The following is a 19235-nucleotide window of genomic DNA, read 5'->3' on the forward strand; positions in this document are numbered from 1 at the left end:
TTGAGAGAAAGAGAAACAAAACTCATGCTTTTTGAGTGGGTGATTAACATCCATTGGACTACTTTTTGAATGTGGGAAAAAAACAACAATCAAACTGGGTACAATTTTGACTTCCATTCCTTAGAGTTATCTGGAAAGACTGGGTTTGCATTAAGTATAGTTGTGTTTATGATTCAAGATATCCCAGAGCAAATTGCACCAAATAATGAATATTTTCTACTGTAGTCATGTCATTATTTAGGGAATGGCTGTTCTGAGCATAACAACATCTCACAATCAAGGTGATCATAAGCCAACTATGTGGGAAATAAATGTGGGCTAGAAGACTCTGTCCTGCTGTACAAGTAGTTGCTGGTTTTCTTTTGTTATTACACGGGCAGATGGAGAGATGTATTATGATGAGATTTACATTTTATTTGACATACTTGGAGATACAGTATGGCAACAGGCCCTTCTGGCCTGTGCTGCCCAATTACAATTAACCTACTAACCTTCGAAAGTGGGAGAGAAACAGAGCAGGCAGAGAAACCCATGTGGTTACAGGAAAAATGTACCAACTCCTTATAAACAGCAGCAGGAACTGAACCAGGGTTACTGGCGCTCTAATGGTGTAATGCTAATTACTACACTACCATGCTGCCCAGGTCATCTCTGTTTCTTTGGGTTTGTTTTAATATGTTTAATTTTGTTTAGCATTTTAATGCAACTAACAATAAATGCTGAATTCAAACTGCTTGAAAATGTCTCTATCACAACTTGGGAAGTTTTCAACTTGGAACTGAGAATTATAAGATCACATTAACTCAGCTGGGCATTTGGATTTCAGTCTCAGTAGAAAAATAATACTTTTGATAGAACAACTTATCCTCTTAACTTAACACCCACAAAATACTGGAGGAACTCAGCAGGCCAGGCAGCATCTAAGGAAAAGAGTAAACAGTTGGCATTTCAGGCTGAGACCTTCAAGAATCATGATGAAGGGCTTTGGCCCAAAACGTTGATTGTTTGCTCTTTTCCATAGACGCTGCCTGGCCTGCTGAGTTCCCCCAGCATTTTGTGCATGTTACTTTGCATTTCCAGCATCTGCAGATTTTCTCATTTGTGATACATCCTCTAACTTATATTGAACATGCATTTAATAGATTCTTAACAAGAGTTTGGGAAAAAAAAATTGAACTTGTGAAAATTCTATTCTAATATCGCTGGTGTTTTTGCTTACATTATTTTGAAATAAATGTGTTCTTTTAAAATTTGAACAGGTGGAACGTAAGCTTAAAGCAGGCACTGAGAGTTTCTTGTTTCATTTCAAACAGGCATACGAGTTGACACTACATTACACCCAGCACAGGGACCACAATGTGGTAACAGCAGCTTTGGAGATGCTGCAGCAGCTGTTCCGTACCCCTCCTCCCGAGCTGCTCCGGGCCCTGACAACTGCTGGCAGCTTAACCAGAGTTAGCATTGCGCGAGATGACACCTCAAACCGCGTTCGCAGCAGGAGTATCGTGGAGCTAATAGGTAAGATGACTACGTAGGGGTTCCTTGTTATCTCTGCATCTATGTTATCAGTTTTAATTTTTAATAGTGACATTTATTGAACTACTGATATTACTGAATGAAATCTTTAGAAGATTTAATACCAGAGTGGACAGATGGCATACAAATCAGCTTCGTTCTGATTCAGTGATAGAATAGATATTTTTGGGCTGAATACCTAATTTTTTTTTGATATAGAAGGTAACAATTCTACACTGCAATTGATAAGTGCCCCAAAATTAACTGCTGTTTGCCAAGAATTGGAAATTCACACCAATTATTATAGTGAAGTTGGCAGAGCATGGGCAGGTGCCTTTTGCTCTTTTTATAGAATGTTCTTATTCACCTCAACACAGATTCAGGAACCAAGAAATATTCCAATTGCTGATCAATAGTTTTAATTGATTACTGGTTTCATTGTATTGATAATTTTGACATCAATTGTCCTCTTCATTGCTGGTGATCAGACTTCATTTCTGCTTGTTTTGGTTAAGAGGTGTGGATTTTAATGAGGTCATGAAGTTGTTGATCAAACCTAATTCGTTATTACCACTGTTGAATGCTTTTGCTAGATCACCTTATTTAGTGGCTAAGTTTGCCTGCTATCAATTTGCATGTTAACGATAATCTAGTTTATAGACATTTAAACTTGCATCTTCAGTTTTTATTGCAAAAAGTATATTATTTTAAGTCCATAATATCCAGATGTATTCCAGACAACTGGCAATTCTTCAGTGAAATGCCTTTATCTGTGTCCAAATTAAATCTTAATGTAATTCCTATAGTAATTCAGATTAATATTTTGTATTATTTTAATAATCTATGTTGCTACTGTATATCCACATAGTGCCCATATAAGTTGTGTGTTCAAGGAGTTTTTTTGCCATCTGGTTCTGTTGCTGCCTCTCTACTTGCTCTTCCTTTACATTGCCTGCCTCCCACAAGTGTCTACACAATGTCAGCTAGTGATCCAGTGCTCAGACTGCTGGAGTTGTTAAGTTAGAGCTGTGGTGCTGTACTTTGCATCTGTACTCTGTACTTTACATAGCAATCTGACCCTCGAAGCCCCAAGTGAATTGCTTTCTCATTGTTAACCAATCTTATTCCTGATTTTGTGATTTTATTTTTCTGGACATAGATATTTGGGAATATAAACTGCTGGAGGTAATGAAACAGAAATGGCCATATTATATCTGCAACTACTCTGTCATTTTGTAGATTTTTGCTAATCGGTCAATTCTCAATTCTACTTTATCCTGTATCACTTGAGCTCCTGAGTGTTCAGAAATATGTTCAACAGCTAAGCATGTAGAATTCCAGTGATCTGTAGCCCAATGAGTGGGGGGAAAAAGAAATCTCATTTCATCTGGTCAACTTTTTACCCTGGGGCCACAAGACCATTAAAAAGTTGAGACTGTCAGTGAGAAAAATTGACCATTTGGTATCTACTTGTACTTTGTTCTCAGTTATTTTACTGTAAGTCCTAGAATCAGCTCTGAGTGATACGGCAAGGTCATTTTTAAAAAACTGTAATTAGGAAATAATTCTCTCTTTGTGCTACTTTCCTCTTATTTTCTTGAATAATTTTCAGATAATTACACATTTTGGAAATAATATATAAAGTGTATGTATTAAGATCACAAAATCTATTCTGCATTGCTATAATTGTGTACTCCCAACTTCTGTCATTAATATAATATATAATATCAATTATACAAAGGCAAAAAGTAAAATATTTGTGCATTGGCTTATCAACTAGAAATATTAGCTCTTTTTTTTTCTCTTTGTCAATGCTACGTAGTGTGAGCGTTTCCTGTTTTTTGTATATTATAGCAATGTTGAAAGAACCTATGGCAATTGGAGAGTCTCTGGATCAGGCAATTGAAACATTAAATATTACTTTGCTACAAAGCAGAATTTACCATTCATGTTTGCAGAATGAGACCATTTGATTCATTGTGCATTCGTGTGCTCTTGAACTTTCTAAGTCAGTCCCTTGCCTCTTTGTCCATGGACCAACTAGTGCTTCAATTTGCTAGGATTTTACAGGAGCTAACCGAACACTTAGTCAAGGAGTGTGGTGGGGTGAAATGGATGTTAAATTGTGGTACATTAGCAACAAAAGTTACAGTTAGTGTCTTCTATGTCCATTTTGGTGTAAGCAAAAGTGCTTTATATCATGAGGAGAGGTTAAGCACCCTCGGGCTTTTCACTTTGGAGCAAAGGAAGATTTGTTAGAGATATCCAAGATAAGAGGCATAGATAGAATGGATAACCAGAGGCTTTTTCTCAGAGCAGAAATGGCTAATACCAGGGGCCATAATTTTAAGGTGATTGGAGGAAAGTATAGGGGAAATGCCAAGAGTGAATTTTGTCCCCCCACACATTGGTGAGTGCCTGGGATGCTCTGCCGTGGTGGTGTCAGCAGAGGCAGATACATTAGGGACATTTAAGAAACTCTTAGATAGGCACGTTGGATGGGTTATGTGGGAGGGAAGGGTTAGATTGATCTTAAAGTAGGTTAAATGGTCTACACAATATTGTGTGCTGATGGGCTTGTACTGTGCTGTCGTGTTCTCTGTTCTCTGCTAACTGCTCATGAAGTATTTGAGCGATAGGTATTCCTGGTAATACCAGAAGTATGGTATCCAGTTTGTGCAAATTCCCACCAGCAATAGCACGAATGTCCATAAGACAAAGGAGTAGAATTAGACCATCCACCCCATCAGGTCTGCTCCGCCATTCCATCATGCCTGATCCTGGATCCCGGATCCCGCTCAACCCCAAATGTGACTGTCCTGCCACAGCGGTATCTTTTATGTTCACTTAAAGTGGCTGAAAAGCTGTGTTTGTTAGAAGTCTGGTCAGAAAGATGGCACATTCTCAATTCTACTCTGGAATACCACGCTAGATTTTAATGACTTTTATCTCCTATGGGTGGCTTAAACACTATCTCTGATCATGAGCTAAAAGCATTGATGAATAAGTAACATCTGATAAGCACTAAGGGGGTTCTGCCAATGCCTTGATCAGTTTTTCTGTTTAAATAAAAGGCCAAACAGAAGTCAGTGATTCAACTCGTCGTGCATGCTCTACCATTCAACAAGATGATGACTGATATTTTTTTCCCTCAAGCACCATTTTATTGCCCTATTTTTTATTCGTTAATATCCAGAAATCCACGTATTTCAGTTTTGAAAGCAGTCCATGACTGGCCTTTACAGTTTACAGAAAAGAAAATTACCAAACACTCACCTCTCTGAGTGAATCAAGTTCTTGCTAAATGGCTTCTGACACCATGACTCTTAGCTCTACACTTAGTGGCCACTTTAGTACAGGAGTGGAACCTGGGGTGGTCGTTTGCTGCTGCAACCCATCCACTTCAAGGATGAACAAAGGAGAATTGATTGATGTTGTGTATTTGAGTTTTAAGAAGGTCTTTGACAAGGTACCACACATGAGGCTACTTAACAAGCTGCGAACCCCAGTGTTACAGGAAAGATTCTAACATGGTAAAGCAGTGGCTGATTGGCAGGAGGCAAAGAGTGAGAATGAACACAGCATTGTGGGCCGAAGGGCCTGTAATGTGCTGTAAATTTATGTTCTATGAAGGGAGCCTTTTCTGGCTGGCTGCTGGTGACTTGTGGCTTTCCACAAGGGTCTGTGTTGGGATCAATTCTTAAATGATTTGGATGGTGGAATTGATGGGTTAGTTGCAAAGTTTGCAGATGATATGAAGATAGGTGGAGGGGCAAGTAGTTGAGGAAGTGGAGAGGCTACAAAAGGACGGAGAGATTAGGAAAATGGGCAAAGAAGTGGCAGATGGAATACAGTGTCGGGAAGTGTATGGTTATGCACTTTGGTAGAAGAAATAAAAGGGTTGACTATTTTCTAAATGGAGAGAAAATACTAAAAAAAAAACCAAGGCGGAAAGGGACTTGGGAGTCCTTGTGCAGTATTCCCTAATTTGCAGATTGAGTCTGTGGTGAGGAAGGCAAATGCAATGGTATCTTTAATTTCAAGAGGACTAGAATATAAAAGTAAAGATGTAATGTTGAGACTTTATAAAACACTGATGAGGCTTTGTGTCCCTTTAGAAAGGAGATGAAAGGGAATTTCTTTAGCTAAAAGTGGTGATTATGTGGAATTCTTTGCCACAGGCAGCTGTGGAGGCCAAGTCTACGTATACTTAAGGCAGAGTTTGATAGATTCTTGATTGGTCAGGGCATGAAGGGATGGGGGAGAAGACAAGAGATTGGGGCTGAGAGGAAAATTGGATCAGCTATGATGAAATGGTGGAGCAGATGCAATGGGCCAAATAGCCTAATTCTGCTCCTATATCTTATGGTCTTGACATGTCGTGCGTTCAGATATGCTCTTCTTCACACCACTGTTGTAATGCATGTCAAGGTTATTTGTGTTACTGTCGCCTTCCTGTCAGCTTGAACCAGTCTGCCCATCCTCCTCTGACCTTTCTCATTAACAGTGTGTTTTCACTCTCAGAACTACCACTCACTGAATGTTTTTGTTTGTTTTTTGCACCACTCTCTGTAAACCCTAGAGACTGTTGTGAGTGAAAATCTCAGGAGATCAGCAATTTCCAAGATGCTGAAACTACCCCTTCTGACACCAGCGATTACTATACAGTCAGTGTCACTTAGTAGCATTCTAATGTTTTGCCTGAGCAACAACTGACCTCTTGATTATGTATGAATGCTTTTATGGTTTTGAGTTGCTGCCACATGATTGGCTGATTAGATATTAGAATTAATGAACAGGTGTACAGGTATACCTAATAAAGTGACCACTTAGTAGATATTCCTTGGCCATGTTTACCCTTTATTGAGCCCCGTGAGATATTTGTGTTTCAGCGAGGTCTTCTCTTCCAAGACACATGACATACCAGCCATTTCAAGATCCAGACAACATACACAAAATGCTGGAGGGACTCAGCAGGCCAGGCAGCTTCTACGGAAAACAGTACAGTTGACGTTTTGGGCCGTGACCCTTCAGCAGTACTGACTGAAGGGTCTCAGCCGGAAACGTCGACTGTATTCTTTTCCGTACATGCTGCCTGGCCTTCTGAGTTCCTCCAGCATTGTGTTTGTATTTCATGAACCAGTCAGGGCAAATATATTCCAACTTCCAACCCCGTTCTCCTCCTCCTGCCGGTAACCTTTTGATACACTTACTAATCAAGATCCTGTCAACCTTCACTTTAAATATACTCAATGACGTGGTCTCCACAGCTGTCTGTGGCAATGATTTCCTCAGATTCATCAACCCCTGGCTAAATGAAAATCCTCCTCATTTCAGTTCTGAAGGGACATACTTCTATTCTGAGGCTGCACTCTGTGGCTCTTGGCTCCCCAACTACAGGGAAGCATCCTCTCTGCATCCACATCCTCTTCCGAATATTCATTTTTCTATTCAATAATCATTTGGAAATACAGGCCGAGTACCCCTCGTCTGAAATGCTTGGGGCTGGATGTGTTTCGGCTTTTGGATTTTTTCTGATTTTGGTATGTATAACCATCATTTCCAACTTTGAATTTATGTGCTAATGGTAAGAAGTCTTTGTCTTACACTTGTTCATCACACGTGTATACTGATGCAACCATTCAGTGTGTTAGATTTTCATCAGCATCGATCTTGACAAGCTCATCAGTGAATTGATTGGCAGACGCTTTATCACCACAAATCAATAAAAATTTAATGCAACACACATCAAAGTTGCTGGTGAACGCAGCAGGCCAGGCAGCATCTCTAGGAAGAGGTGCAGTCGACGTTTCAGGCCGAGACCCTTCGTCAGGACTCCACTGAACTCCCGTCGAAGAGAGGATCTAAACTTCTTCGGTGTAACACTGAACTCCCGTCGAAGAGAGGACACTGAACTCCTGTCGAAGAAAGGATGAAAGGTCTTGGCCTGAAACGTTGACTGCACCTCTTCCTAGAGATGCTGCCTGGCCTGCTGCGTTCACCAGCAACTTTGATGTGTGTTGCTTGAATTTCCAGCATCTGCAGAATTCCTGTTGTTTGCGTTTTTAAAAATTTAATGCTGTGCTCTTTCTTAAATTTCTGCAACCAGCCTGCTGAATATTCATGGTTACCTTCAACTTTCAGTTCATCATGATAGATATTTGCTTGTTTTGTGATCAGTTTACTGTTAAGAGGCATATGTTCACTCCGCTGACGAGTCCACTTTTTCAATACACGATCGAGATCTTTATTCACTTTATACAGTGTTTTTCTTTTTCGATTTTTCATTAAATTTTGTTCATTACATATGTGAGATCACTTATCAGAGCTGTTTGTGGTGTGCAGGAATCTGTGCATTGCCTGGGAACTTACCCAGCGCCTTATGGAATTCTCCATTTGTGATATGTCAATGCTCAAAACAATTTTGAATTTCAGAGTTTTTCAGACTTTGAAATTTTGGATAAAGGGTATTCAAACTGTAGTTCATAGTTGTGAGGTACTGTGAAAGTACAGTCTAAATCCAAAACCAGGAGGAGGCATTTTTAGCCTGTCGTGAAGGAATTGTGCATTTCCACTCCCTTGTTCTTTGTGTCTTCCCCTGTCGTTTTACTGATCTTGCAGGTATTTATCAAATCAGGGAGAAGATTTTCAGATATGCAATATTTAAAGTTTAAAAAAAATCCAGTGTCCTTTTTATTTTTTTCCCTATTTTTCCAACTGCTTTCCCAGTCCTGATAAAGGGTCTCAGCGTGAAATGTCAGCTCTTTACTCCTTGCCATAGACATTGCCTGACCTGCTGAGTTCTTCCAGCATTGTGTGTGTGTGTGTGTGTGTGTGTGTATGTTTCTTCATTTGCTTCTTGGCAGTTCATTGTTGATAGAGCAATGATAACACCTTTTTTGGGATGAGGTACTGCTAAGCGTCAAATGTTTATGGTAGGCTGTGCTGCATTCACAACCCAAGGTCATGTTGCCTGCTGCTCAGGCTGGAAGGGACCACAGTGTGAGCCATGCTATGAAGTCAGATGAAGTGTCCAATGGGGAAGAAAGCAATTGAAAGTGTGATTAAAATGCTTGTCCTTTTGATTATATGCTCAGGAACTTACAGTGAAGTAATGCATCTCATTTTTGGCAGGGATCCACCTAAGTAAAAAGATTTGATTGCACTTTTCTGTGCACACACCATTTCAGATGAAAACAATTCCTCTTTGTTTAAAAAAAAGTCATGCTGGAAAAGAGAATAGACAGGATAAATTCAAGCAAAATTTTTCCACTGAGGTTTGGTAATACTAGAACTGGAGGTCATGAGTTAAGAGTAAAAGGGGAACATGAGGGAGAACAACTTCTCTCAGTGGGTGTTGAGTGTGTAGAATGAGCTGCCAGTGGAAGTTGTGGATGCAGGTACATTTAAGGGAAATTTGGATAGGTACGTGTGTGGGAGGGGTACAGAGGGCTACGGTCAGGTTGACTGGATGAGGCAAAATAATATTTTGGCATGGATTAGATGGCCCAAATGGCCTTTTTCTGTGCCGTAGTGTTCTGTCACTCAGATTTACATGGCCTTTACTGTCTGAAGTTTGAAGCAGACTCAATTTTACAGGACCTGATGCAAATGGAGAAATGAGAATCAGTATAGCAAAAATATACAAGTATCAGCCTAATCCAATCCTACTGATAAATACTAATGTGAAACACTGGTTATAGAGTGTAGCAGTCTGCAGAGCCAAGAACGTAAGAAGTAAGGTGTCTGGATTCTATATCATTCTGTTTCTATGTGGAGTCTGATCCTAAAGCTGATTTGGCTCTTGTGCTTAAATTCTCATCTAGCCATTTATGTCCAGTTTACTGCACTATTTCCATCTGCCATCTGTAGGCTCAGAACTGCTCACACCATTGCCATTGGTCTCACTCACCATCCCATTCACTTTTCTTCCTGTTGCTGCTGACTTAATTAGGCTCACTGTGATGATTTGTCAGTAGTGCATTTTATTTTCTTATTCGCAGACACAGTGCAGACTGGCCCAGGGAGGCACTTCGCCCAATACCCAACTGATCTAACCCTAACCTTATCACAAGACAGCTGACAGACCATTAACCTACTATCCTTTGGACTGTGGGAGGAAACTGGAACACCCATGGGGCAAACTCATTGCAGATGCTATGCTATAGTGGGGCCCATTTATTGTTTCTGATTGTGTTGGTAGTTCATTTGTCATTCAAAAACAGCATGACGGCCTGGTATGGAAACACCGATGCCCTTGAACGGAAAATCCCACAAGAAGTAGTGGATACGGCCCAGTTGATCACGGGTAAAGCCTTCCTCACCATTGAGCACATCTACACAGAACACTGTCACAAGAAAGCAGCATCGATCATCAGGGACCCCCACCATCCAAGCCATGTTCTCTTCTTGCTGCTGCCATCAGGAAGAAGGTACAGGAGCCTCAGGACTCACACCACCTTGTTCAGGAGCAGTTATTACCCCTCAACCATTAGGCTCTTATACCAAAGGGGATAAAGGTGAAGTTATCCACTTTGGTGGCAAAAACAGGAAAACAGATTATTATCTGAATGGTGGCTGGTTAGGTAAAGGGGAGGTGCAATGAGACCTGGGTGTCATTATACACCAGTCATTGAAAGTGGGCATGCAGGTACAGCAGGTGGTGAAAAAGGCGAATGGTATACTGGCATTTATAGCAAGAGGATTCGAGTACAGGAGCAGGGAGGTACTACTGCAGTTGTACAAGGCCTTGGTGAGACCACACCTGGAGTATTGTGTGCAGTTTTGGTCCCCTAATCTGAGGAAAGACATCCTTGCCATAGAGGGAGTACAAAGAAGGTTCACCAGATTGATTCCTGGGATGGCAGGACTTTCATATGATGAAAGACTGGATGAACTAGGCTTATACTCGTTGGAATTTAGAAGATTGAGGGGGGATCTTATTGAAACGTATAAAATCCTAAAGGGATTGGACAGGCTAGATGCAAGAAGGTTGTTCCTGATGTTGGGGAAGTCCAGAACGAGGGGTCACAGTTTGAGGATAAAGGGGAAGCCTTCTAGGACTGAGATTAGGAAAAACTTCTTCAGACAGAGAGTGGTGAATCTGTGGAATTCTCTGCCACAGGAAACAGTTGAGGCCAGTTCATTGGCTATATTTAAGAGGGAGTTAGATATGGCCCTTGTGGCTAAAGGGATCAGGGGGTATGGAGGGAAGGCTGGTGCAGGGATCTGAGTTGGATGATCAGCCATGATCATACTGAATGGCGGTGCAGGCTCGAAGGGCTGAATGGCCTACTCCTGCACCTATTTTCTATGTTTTCTATGTTTCTATAACTTCACTCAACTTCACTTGCCCCATCATTGAAATGTTCCCACAACCTATGGACTTGCTTTCAAAGACTTTTCATCTCATGTTTTTTGACATTTCTTGCTTTCTATCTATCTACCTGTAGTTTGTTGTCTTTTGCACTCTGGTTGAAGACCCAAGTTGGTGAGGTCTTTCATTGATTCTATTATGATTTTATTGAGTATGCCTGCAAGAAAATGAATCTCAGGGTTGTATATGATGACCTATATGTACTTTGATAATAAATTAAATTTGAACTGTGAACTTTCTCTGCTATCAGATTTCCGAATTGTCCACTGACACTATTGTTATTCCTTTATCCCTTTCCCCAATTTATTTATGCAATTTATAGTAATTTTATAGCTTTGCACTGTACTGCTGCCGCAAAACAGCAAATAATAATTCTGATTCCTGAACTGTTTGCAGGCATTTGATCATTACTCATGGCTTTGCAATCTCCAGGGTTTTCACTTTCGTGTTGAAGTAGAAGCTTTCAAGTGCTGGCATTATGCCACAAGGCTTCTGGCTGTGAACAGATCGAACAGTTTAATGGGCACATGTGTCAGTTCTGAAATTGTGCTGTCCTATCTAATTTCTCACCCCCTCTCTCTTCTCACCTTTTCCATTCCCCATTGTAGCAGCTCCCCTCTTACTCCTTCTCTTCTCACCTGCCTATTGCTCAATCCCTCTCCTTCCCTTTCTCCCACAGTCCACTCTCTTCTCCTATCAGATCCCTTTACCTATTCCACATTTCATCTCCCAGTTTGTTACTTCCTTCCCCCTCCTCCCCCCCCCCCACCTTCTTCCCTCACCTGGTCTCACCTATCACCTTTTAGCTTGTACTCGTTCCCCTCCCCCAGCACCCTATTATGGCTTCTTCCCCCCCCCCCCACCTTCCTTTCCAGTCCTGATGAAGGGTCAAGTGCTGAAATGTTGATTGTTGTTCCATAGATGCTACCAGACTTGCTGAGTTCCTCCAGCATTTTGTGTGAGTTGTTCTGGATTTCCAGCATCTGCAGAATCTCCAGTGTTTATCAATATTTGTTGGCAGTTTATCATCATTGCACAGTCACAACTTTAAAAGGAAACAACTTTCTGCATAGTGAAGTATTTCTAGTACAGATTACCTTTTGAGATAAAGTAGCTGATTATCTCTGTGGCACTATATTTCTTGTCTCTTCTCTTTCTGTTCTATTGCATGCAGCTGGAGGGGCTTCTCCATGCAGTCCTATTATTCTCAGGAAGCAGAAAGGTGACTATCCAGAAAATATCTATTGTTCATTGATTCGTTAGTCGTGTCATTTTTCCTTGCTGTTTGGTCATGTTAAAAATGTGTGTGCTGCTTGTCATCGATTTCAGTGTGTGATAGTCGGTTAGATATTTTCATATTTCAAACTGTGACAGTGTTCAGAATTCCAACTGCAAACACTATTCTTTCATCAGACTTGGTTTGTGTCTGATAACGTTGTGGCTAGAACTGTCATTCTGGGACCAATTTGAAGTACACGTACAATAATCTGTACAATGCCTCTACAGTTCAGCTGGGGTCCCCAACCTGGGCTCCACAGACCCCTCATTTAATGGTAGGGGTGTGTGGTAGAAAAGAAGGCTGGGGACCCCTGGATTAGGATCTTCAAGTTAAGTAAGTTTTCCTGCTCTGTATTGGTTCTGGTGTCCTGATGGTGATGTTTAGATTGAAATGAAAGCAGTTTGCAGCATGAAAAATTGGTATCTGTATTTGGGTATTTGACACACTGTCAAAATCAATAATGAGTGCTGCAGATCTATGAAGGGGGATTGTTGTCCATGTGTAATATTATCTTTTTTAAGTTTTTTACTGTGGCTGTCCCTGGACAGGGTCAACCATGGTTATTGCGTATAAGCTGTCTACATGATAAGGCAAACCAGGGCAATATAATATGGAGAACAAGCTGTTGTGCATGCAGCAGGCTCCCCCTCTCCATGCAGCTGATGAATCCAAAGGAATGGCAGAGACTCATACAGTTTGGTGCCGGTGGCATCAGTGTTGAACTGCAGCTCTGGATTTTTCTTCAGGGTTTACTCCCAAAGCCTTTCCTATGAGTGGGTATAGCTACAAGCTGGCAGAGGTTTGAGATCTGAGTTTCCCTTCCAGATGAGCTGCCAACTACAGATGGCAAGCCCCATCTGCCTGAAGTGACTAGCTTTCAGGTGCCAGTATCCCACCTTTGCCCCTTCTGCCAGTAGAAATGGTTCTGTCGGACTTGTGAGCTAAGCCACGCGTGAAGGCCAAGATCTGTACTTGATTGTCAGAGGCTATTTGAGGTGCACACCATTGGGAGCATTGGGTGGAAGCTTGTCCCCCTTACCTCCCCTTGGTATGATAACCTGGAGGAACCTATCTTTGAAGTAAATCACACCCATGAGTAGCAATAATTCTGATTGAGGGGCTGGCATCTGAAGTGGGTGATTGCAATCTCCCCCATCTTCTCAGGACAAATTCATGGTGGGAAATTAATGTGATTCTTAAAGGCTGCATTCTGTGATGAAATACAAGATGGGTTACATTTTTTTTAAAATTTATGATCATTTGGCTTATCAGGCCATGTCAACACTAACAGAGCAGACCTAACAATCCCATTCTCGTTTTCCTGTATCCCTGTGACTTAATTTCGCTCATCATTTTTTGCTACTTATCTTTACCCAAGGGGCAATTTACAGTCTCAGGTAATGTATCAACGCATTAATACTTTATACTTTATTGTCGCCAAACAATTGATACTAGAACGTACAATCATCACAGCGATATTTGATTCTGCGCTTCCAGCTCCCTGGATATAAATATTAAAAATAGTAAAAATTAGTAAATATTAAAAATTTAAATTATATGTCATAAATAGAAAATAGAAAGATGGAAAGTAAGGCAGTGCAAAAAAACTGAGAGGCAGGTCCGGATATTTGGAGGGTACGACCCAGATCCGGGTCAGGATCTGTTCAGCAGTCTTATCACAGTTGGAAAGAAGCTGTTCCCAAATCTGGCCGTACGAGCCTTCAAGCTCCTGAGCCTTCTCCCGGAGGGAAGAGGGACCAAAAGTGTTTTGGCTGGGTGGGTCGTGTCCTTGATTATCCTGGCAGCACTGCTCCAACAGCGTGCGGTGTAAAGTGAGTCCAAGGACGGAAGATTGGTTTTTGTGATGTGTTGCACTGTGTTCACGATCTTCTGCAGCTTCTTTCAGTCTTGGACAGGACAAGTTCCATACCAGGTTGTGATGCACCCTAGAGGAATGCTTTCTATGGTGCATCTATAAAAATTAGTGAGTGTTTTAGGGGACAGACCAAATTTCTTTAGTTTTCTCAGGAAGTAAAGGTGCTGGTGGGCCTTCTTGGCAGTGAACTCTGCCTGGTTGGACTTAATGGTAAGGCATGTGGCAATGCCGCACTTGTAGGTAAAATGTAAAGAGTTTGGATGTTATATTGCAAAATTACAAAACACTGGCTAGATGGCACTTGGAATTTTGTTTGTTTCTGGTCACCACACTATCGGATGGATGTCGTTCTGCTGGAGAGGGTACAGAGGAGATTCACCAAGGTGTGCCTGGATTGGAGGGCTTTAGTTGTGGGGAGAGATTGGATAGGTTAGGTTTGTTTTCCCTCAGTTAGGAGACTGAGAAATAAAGCATACATAAGGTAGATGGTCAGAATCTTTTTCCCATGATAGAGGCAACAAAAACAAGAGGGAATGGGCTGAATGTCAGGGAAAGGAGTTTTCAAGGAGACCTGAGGGGATTCTTTTTTCCTGGGGGGATATCTGGAAGAGAACAGACCAGATGATGGAATCTGATGGTCACTATGTTTAAGTGATATTTGGACACCATTTGAATAGGCAAGGGTTAGAAGGATATTGGCTAAGTGTAGGTGGGTAGAAAGATCGGCATGAATCTAGTGAGTTGAAGGGCTGTTTCCATGCTCTATGACCCTTGTGACAGAGACTTCGGGAGAGATGTGGGTGGAAAATGGAGTACTCTAGAGAACCAGTTGTCATAGGGAGAACAACCAACCTGTAGCAGCTAACACTGCATTTCCCCTGCTGCTCTGCAAGTTATCTTCTCTCTTTATTTTGATTTAGAAGTAGAGCACTGTACAGGTCCTTCTGGCCCAATAAGCCTGTGCCACTCAATTACACCCTTGTAAGAAATAATCCACTAACCCATGTGTCCTTGGAAACCAGAACAACTGGAGGAAACCCACCTGGTCACAGGAGAACATACAAACTCTGTACAGACAGTGGCAGAGTCGTTCACGCTGTAATAGCATCATGCTAACTACTATGCTATGTGCTGCCCCTTTTTGCCTTAAACATTCCCCCTCTTTAATGTACTTCTGGAAGACACGCTTAAAGTTAGAGGTTTTCATAATTGCATGCATGCAGTTTACTGAGCCAAGGCGCATATATGTAGTGTTTATTTACACCATTACTGCCAGTATGCTTGAAGAAAACTAATCGTGGAAATCTACTAACTACAACATTTAGCTTGTCAACATGTATTAACTGGCAATGAGATGCACAACATTAAGAGTAGTCATGAGGCACTCTGCGGTTGAATAAGTTGTGATGCTTTGTTGTGTCGATTCACTTGTGAAGTAATATCTTGTAGACTTTGTTCTTTAAAGTTATTTAAACATTAAAGGTACAAGTCGTTCCTGGGTAATGAATAGGTTCCGTTTGTATGGACATCCTTAAGTCAACTTTGTCTTTGATTTTTTTGTGTGTATTTTCTAGATTATTCAATTCTGGGTCATAAGGTATAGGAGAAGAATTTGGCACATCGAGTCTTTTTTGGCATTTAGTCATGGCTGACGCTTTTTTTTACCTCATTCTCCCTGTAACCCATAACCCCTTTACCAATCAGATTGCCTTACGCATACATAATAACTTGGCCTCTGCAGCCCCCTGAGGGAATAATTTCCATTGTTTTAACACCATTTATCTCCACAGTACAGTACTGAGTGCCATCAAAACCACAAGACTGATAAAAGAGCTATTAAAATTGTGTGTGTGTGTGGGGGCTGGTGGTTCTGGTTTTGCCAGTCACGGGAGTGAGTGCAGCACGTACATCGGTCTTCTGTATTTAATAATATAATGGGAGCTCATTCAGCCTGGGGACAGCTTCTAATTTGGTGATGGATGGGCATGGTTAAATTCCCAGCATTGTTCTACATAACTTGTGGAGAGATTCAGCTGCATTTTGAAATAATTTTTGACGTGACATTGGGACTAGTTGGGGTTCATTGTTAAGAAAAAATCAAGCAATCAGAATCTTTCTAAGTAGGAAAGAGTTTGATAGGATGGATGACCAGATGTTTCCACTATAAAATTGACTAGAACTAAGGGCCACATGTCTATGATAATTTGTAATACATTAGGGAGGGATTTCTGCAGAAATTGATTTACCCCAAGGTGAAACTTGCAAAGGAACAGGTAAGTAGGAGTAAAAGTGTGGAAATTGAAAGAGAGGTTAGCTGAGTGGATGGAGGCTCATTCAGAGCATGAACTGTTGGGATCGTCCTGTTTCTGTATGGTAAATTCTGTGTACTACTTTATTGCTCAGAAGGATGGGGGTTGTGGGTCAGTGCTCTAATTTGGGGACTGGATTGTACTGTATAATTATAAGTGAAATTTAAATAAGATGTTAAGGAGCCACTGTCCAAGTCCTCAGTAGCCATCTCTGGAAATTGGCTAAAGGATGGCTGCCATTGGGAGCTGAACATCCAAGGATATACGGTTTATCGGAAAGATAGGTCAGTAGGCCGGGGGGGTGGTGTGGCTCTGTGTATAAGAAATAATATTGAATCATTGGAAAGAGATGACATAGGATTGGAAGGTGCAGAGTCTCTATGGGTTGAGTTAAGAAATGGCAAGGGTAAAAGGACCCTAATGGCAGTTGTGTACAGGCCTCCAAACAGCAGCCGGGATGTGGTTACAAATTACAGCATGAGATAGGAAAGGTGTGTCAGGCAATGTTATGATAATCGTTGGGGATTTTAACATGAAAGTGGATTGGGAAAACCAGGTCAGTACTGGACCTCGAGAGAATTTGTAGAATGTCTAAGGGATGGCTTTTTAGAACAACTTGTTGTTGAGCCCACTAGGGGATTGACTGTGCTGGATTAGGTGTTGTGCAATGATCCGGAGGTGATAAGAGAGCTCAAGGTTAAGGAACCCTTGGGGAACAGTGATCACAATATGGTCGAGTTCACATTGAAATTTGAGAGGGAGAAAATTAAATCCAGTTTGTCGGTATTGCAGTGAAAATAACAATGGCATGAGAGGGGAACTGGCCGAAGTTGACTGGAAAGGGCCATTTGCAGGAAAGATAGCATAGCAGCAATGGCTGGAGTTCCTGCAAAAAATGAGTGAAGTGCAAGACAGATATGTTCCAAATAAGAAATTTTCAAAGGGAAGACGGACACTACGGTGGCCGACACTTGAAGTCAGAGCCAAAGTAAAAGCAAAAGAGAAGGCATACAAGGAAGCCAGAGCTAGTGGGAAGATAGAGGATTGGGGAGATTTTAAAAACTTGAGGAAGGAAAAGGTGAATTATGAGAGGAAGCTGGCGACTAATATCAAAGAAGATACTAAAAGCTTTTTTAAGTATATAAAGGGTAAAAGAGAGTAGAGGGTAGATATAGGACCAATACAAAATGATGCTGGAGATATTGTAATGAGAGATGCAGAGATGGCAGAGGAACTGAATGCATATTTTGCATCAGTCTTCACAGTGGAAGGTGTCTGCAGTGTACTGGACCTTCAAGAGTGTCAGGGAAGTGAACTTTGTGCAGTGAAAATTACGATTGAGAAGGTGCTCAGGAAGCTTAATGGTCTAAGGTTGGATAATTCTCCTGGACCTGATGGAATGCACCCTTGGGTTCTGAAGGAAGTAACTGGAGACATTGCGGAGGCATTAACAATGATCTTTCAAGTATCGATAGGTTCTGGCATTGTACCGGATGACTGAAAAATTGCAAGCGTTACTCTGCTATTTAAGAAGGGTGGGAGGCAGCAGTAAGGAAACTATAGACCTGTTAGCCTGACATCAGTTGTTGGAATCAATCGTTAATGATGAGATTATGGATTACCTGGAGGCACATGACAAGATAGGCCAAAACCATCATGGTTTCCTGAAAGGAAAATCCTGCCTGACAAACCTACTGCAATTCCTTGAGGAAATTACAAGCAGGGTAGACAAAGGAGATGCAGATGTGGTGTACTTGGATTTTCAGAAGGCCTTTGACAAGGTGCCCCACATGAGGCTGCTTAGCAAGATAAGAGCCCATGGAATTATAGGGTAATAATTAGCGTGGGTGGAGCATTGGCTGGTTGACAGAAAACAGAGTGGGAATAAAGGGATCCTATTCTAGCTGGCTGCTGGTTACCAGTGGTCGGTGTTGGGACTGCTGGTTTTTACGATGTATGTCAATGATTTGGACTACAGTATTAATGGATTTGTGGCTAAGTTTGCCAATGATACGAAGATAGGTGGAGGAGTGGGTAGTGTTGAGGAAACAAAGAGCCTGCAGAGATACTTAGATAGTTTAGGGGAATGGGCAAAGAAATGGCAAATGAAATACAATGTTGGAAAGTGTATGGTCATGCACTTTGGTGGAAGAAATAAACGGGCAAACTATTTAGATAGGGAGAGAATTCAAAATGCAGAAAGACAAAGGGACTTGAGAGTCCTTGTGCAGGATACCCTAAAGGTTAACCTCCAGGTTGAGTCAGTGGTGAAGAAGGCAAAAGCAATGTTGGCATTCATTTCTGGAGGTATAGAATATAAGAGCAGGGATGTGATGTTGAGGTTCTATAAGGCACTCGTGAGACCACACTTGGAATCCTTTTTTGGAACCAGTTTTGGGATCCTTATTTTAGAAAGGATATACTGGCATTGGAGAGGGATCAGCGAAGGGTCATGAGAATGATTCCAGGAATGAAAGGGTTACCGTATGAGGAATGTCTGGCAGCTCTTGGGCTATATTCCCTGGAGTTCAGGAGAATGAGGGGGGATCTCATAGAAACACTCCGAATGTTAGAAGGCCTGAACAGATTAGATATGGCAAAGTTATTTCCCACGGTAGGAGATTCTAGGACAAGAGGGCATGACTTCAGGATTGAATGACGTCTCACCCATGACGTTTCTTGTCTCACCCTAAACTACACCCCCTAGTTTTGGACTCCCGTACCCTGTGGGGGGGGGGGGCGGTGGAGGGGGACTGGTACCATCCACATTTTATCGGTACCATCCACATTATCACTTGGCCTGTCATCTTCAAAGTTGCATATAGCTACATCTCTCTGATCCTACATCCTTTCATGTATCACTGCTTCTCCTCATTCTTC

At 41.5% G+C, this 19235-nt stretch overlaps 1 protein-coding gene across 2 annotated transcripts in view; it reads left to right on the plus strand.

The window, feature by feature from the left end:
- htt (huntingtin) overlaps positions 1 to 19235 on the plus strand; it is a 223446-nt gene that overhangs the window by 27391 nt on the left and 176820 nt on the right. For both annotated transcript variants that reach the window (XM_072257615.1, XM_072257617.1), the window contains exon 7: positions 1314 to 1518. In XM_072257615.1, coding sequence (XP_072113716.1) covers positions 1314 to 1518 — 205 coding nt within the window. The remainder of the gene's footprint in view (positions 1 to 1313; positions 1519 to 19235) is intronic.

This window comes from Mobula birostris, chromosome 5 (assembly GCF_030028105.1).
Source record: "Mobula birostris isolate sMobBir1 chromosome 5, sMobBir1.hap1, whole genome shotgun sequence".
In the NCBI taxonomy this organism is placed as follows: domain Eukaryota; kingdom Metazoa; phylum Chordata; class Chondrichthyes; order Myliobatiformes; family Myliobatidae; genus Mobula; species Mobula birostris.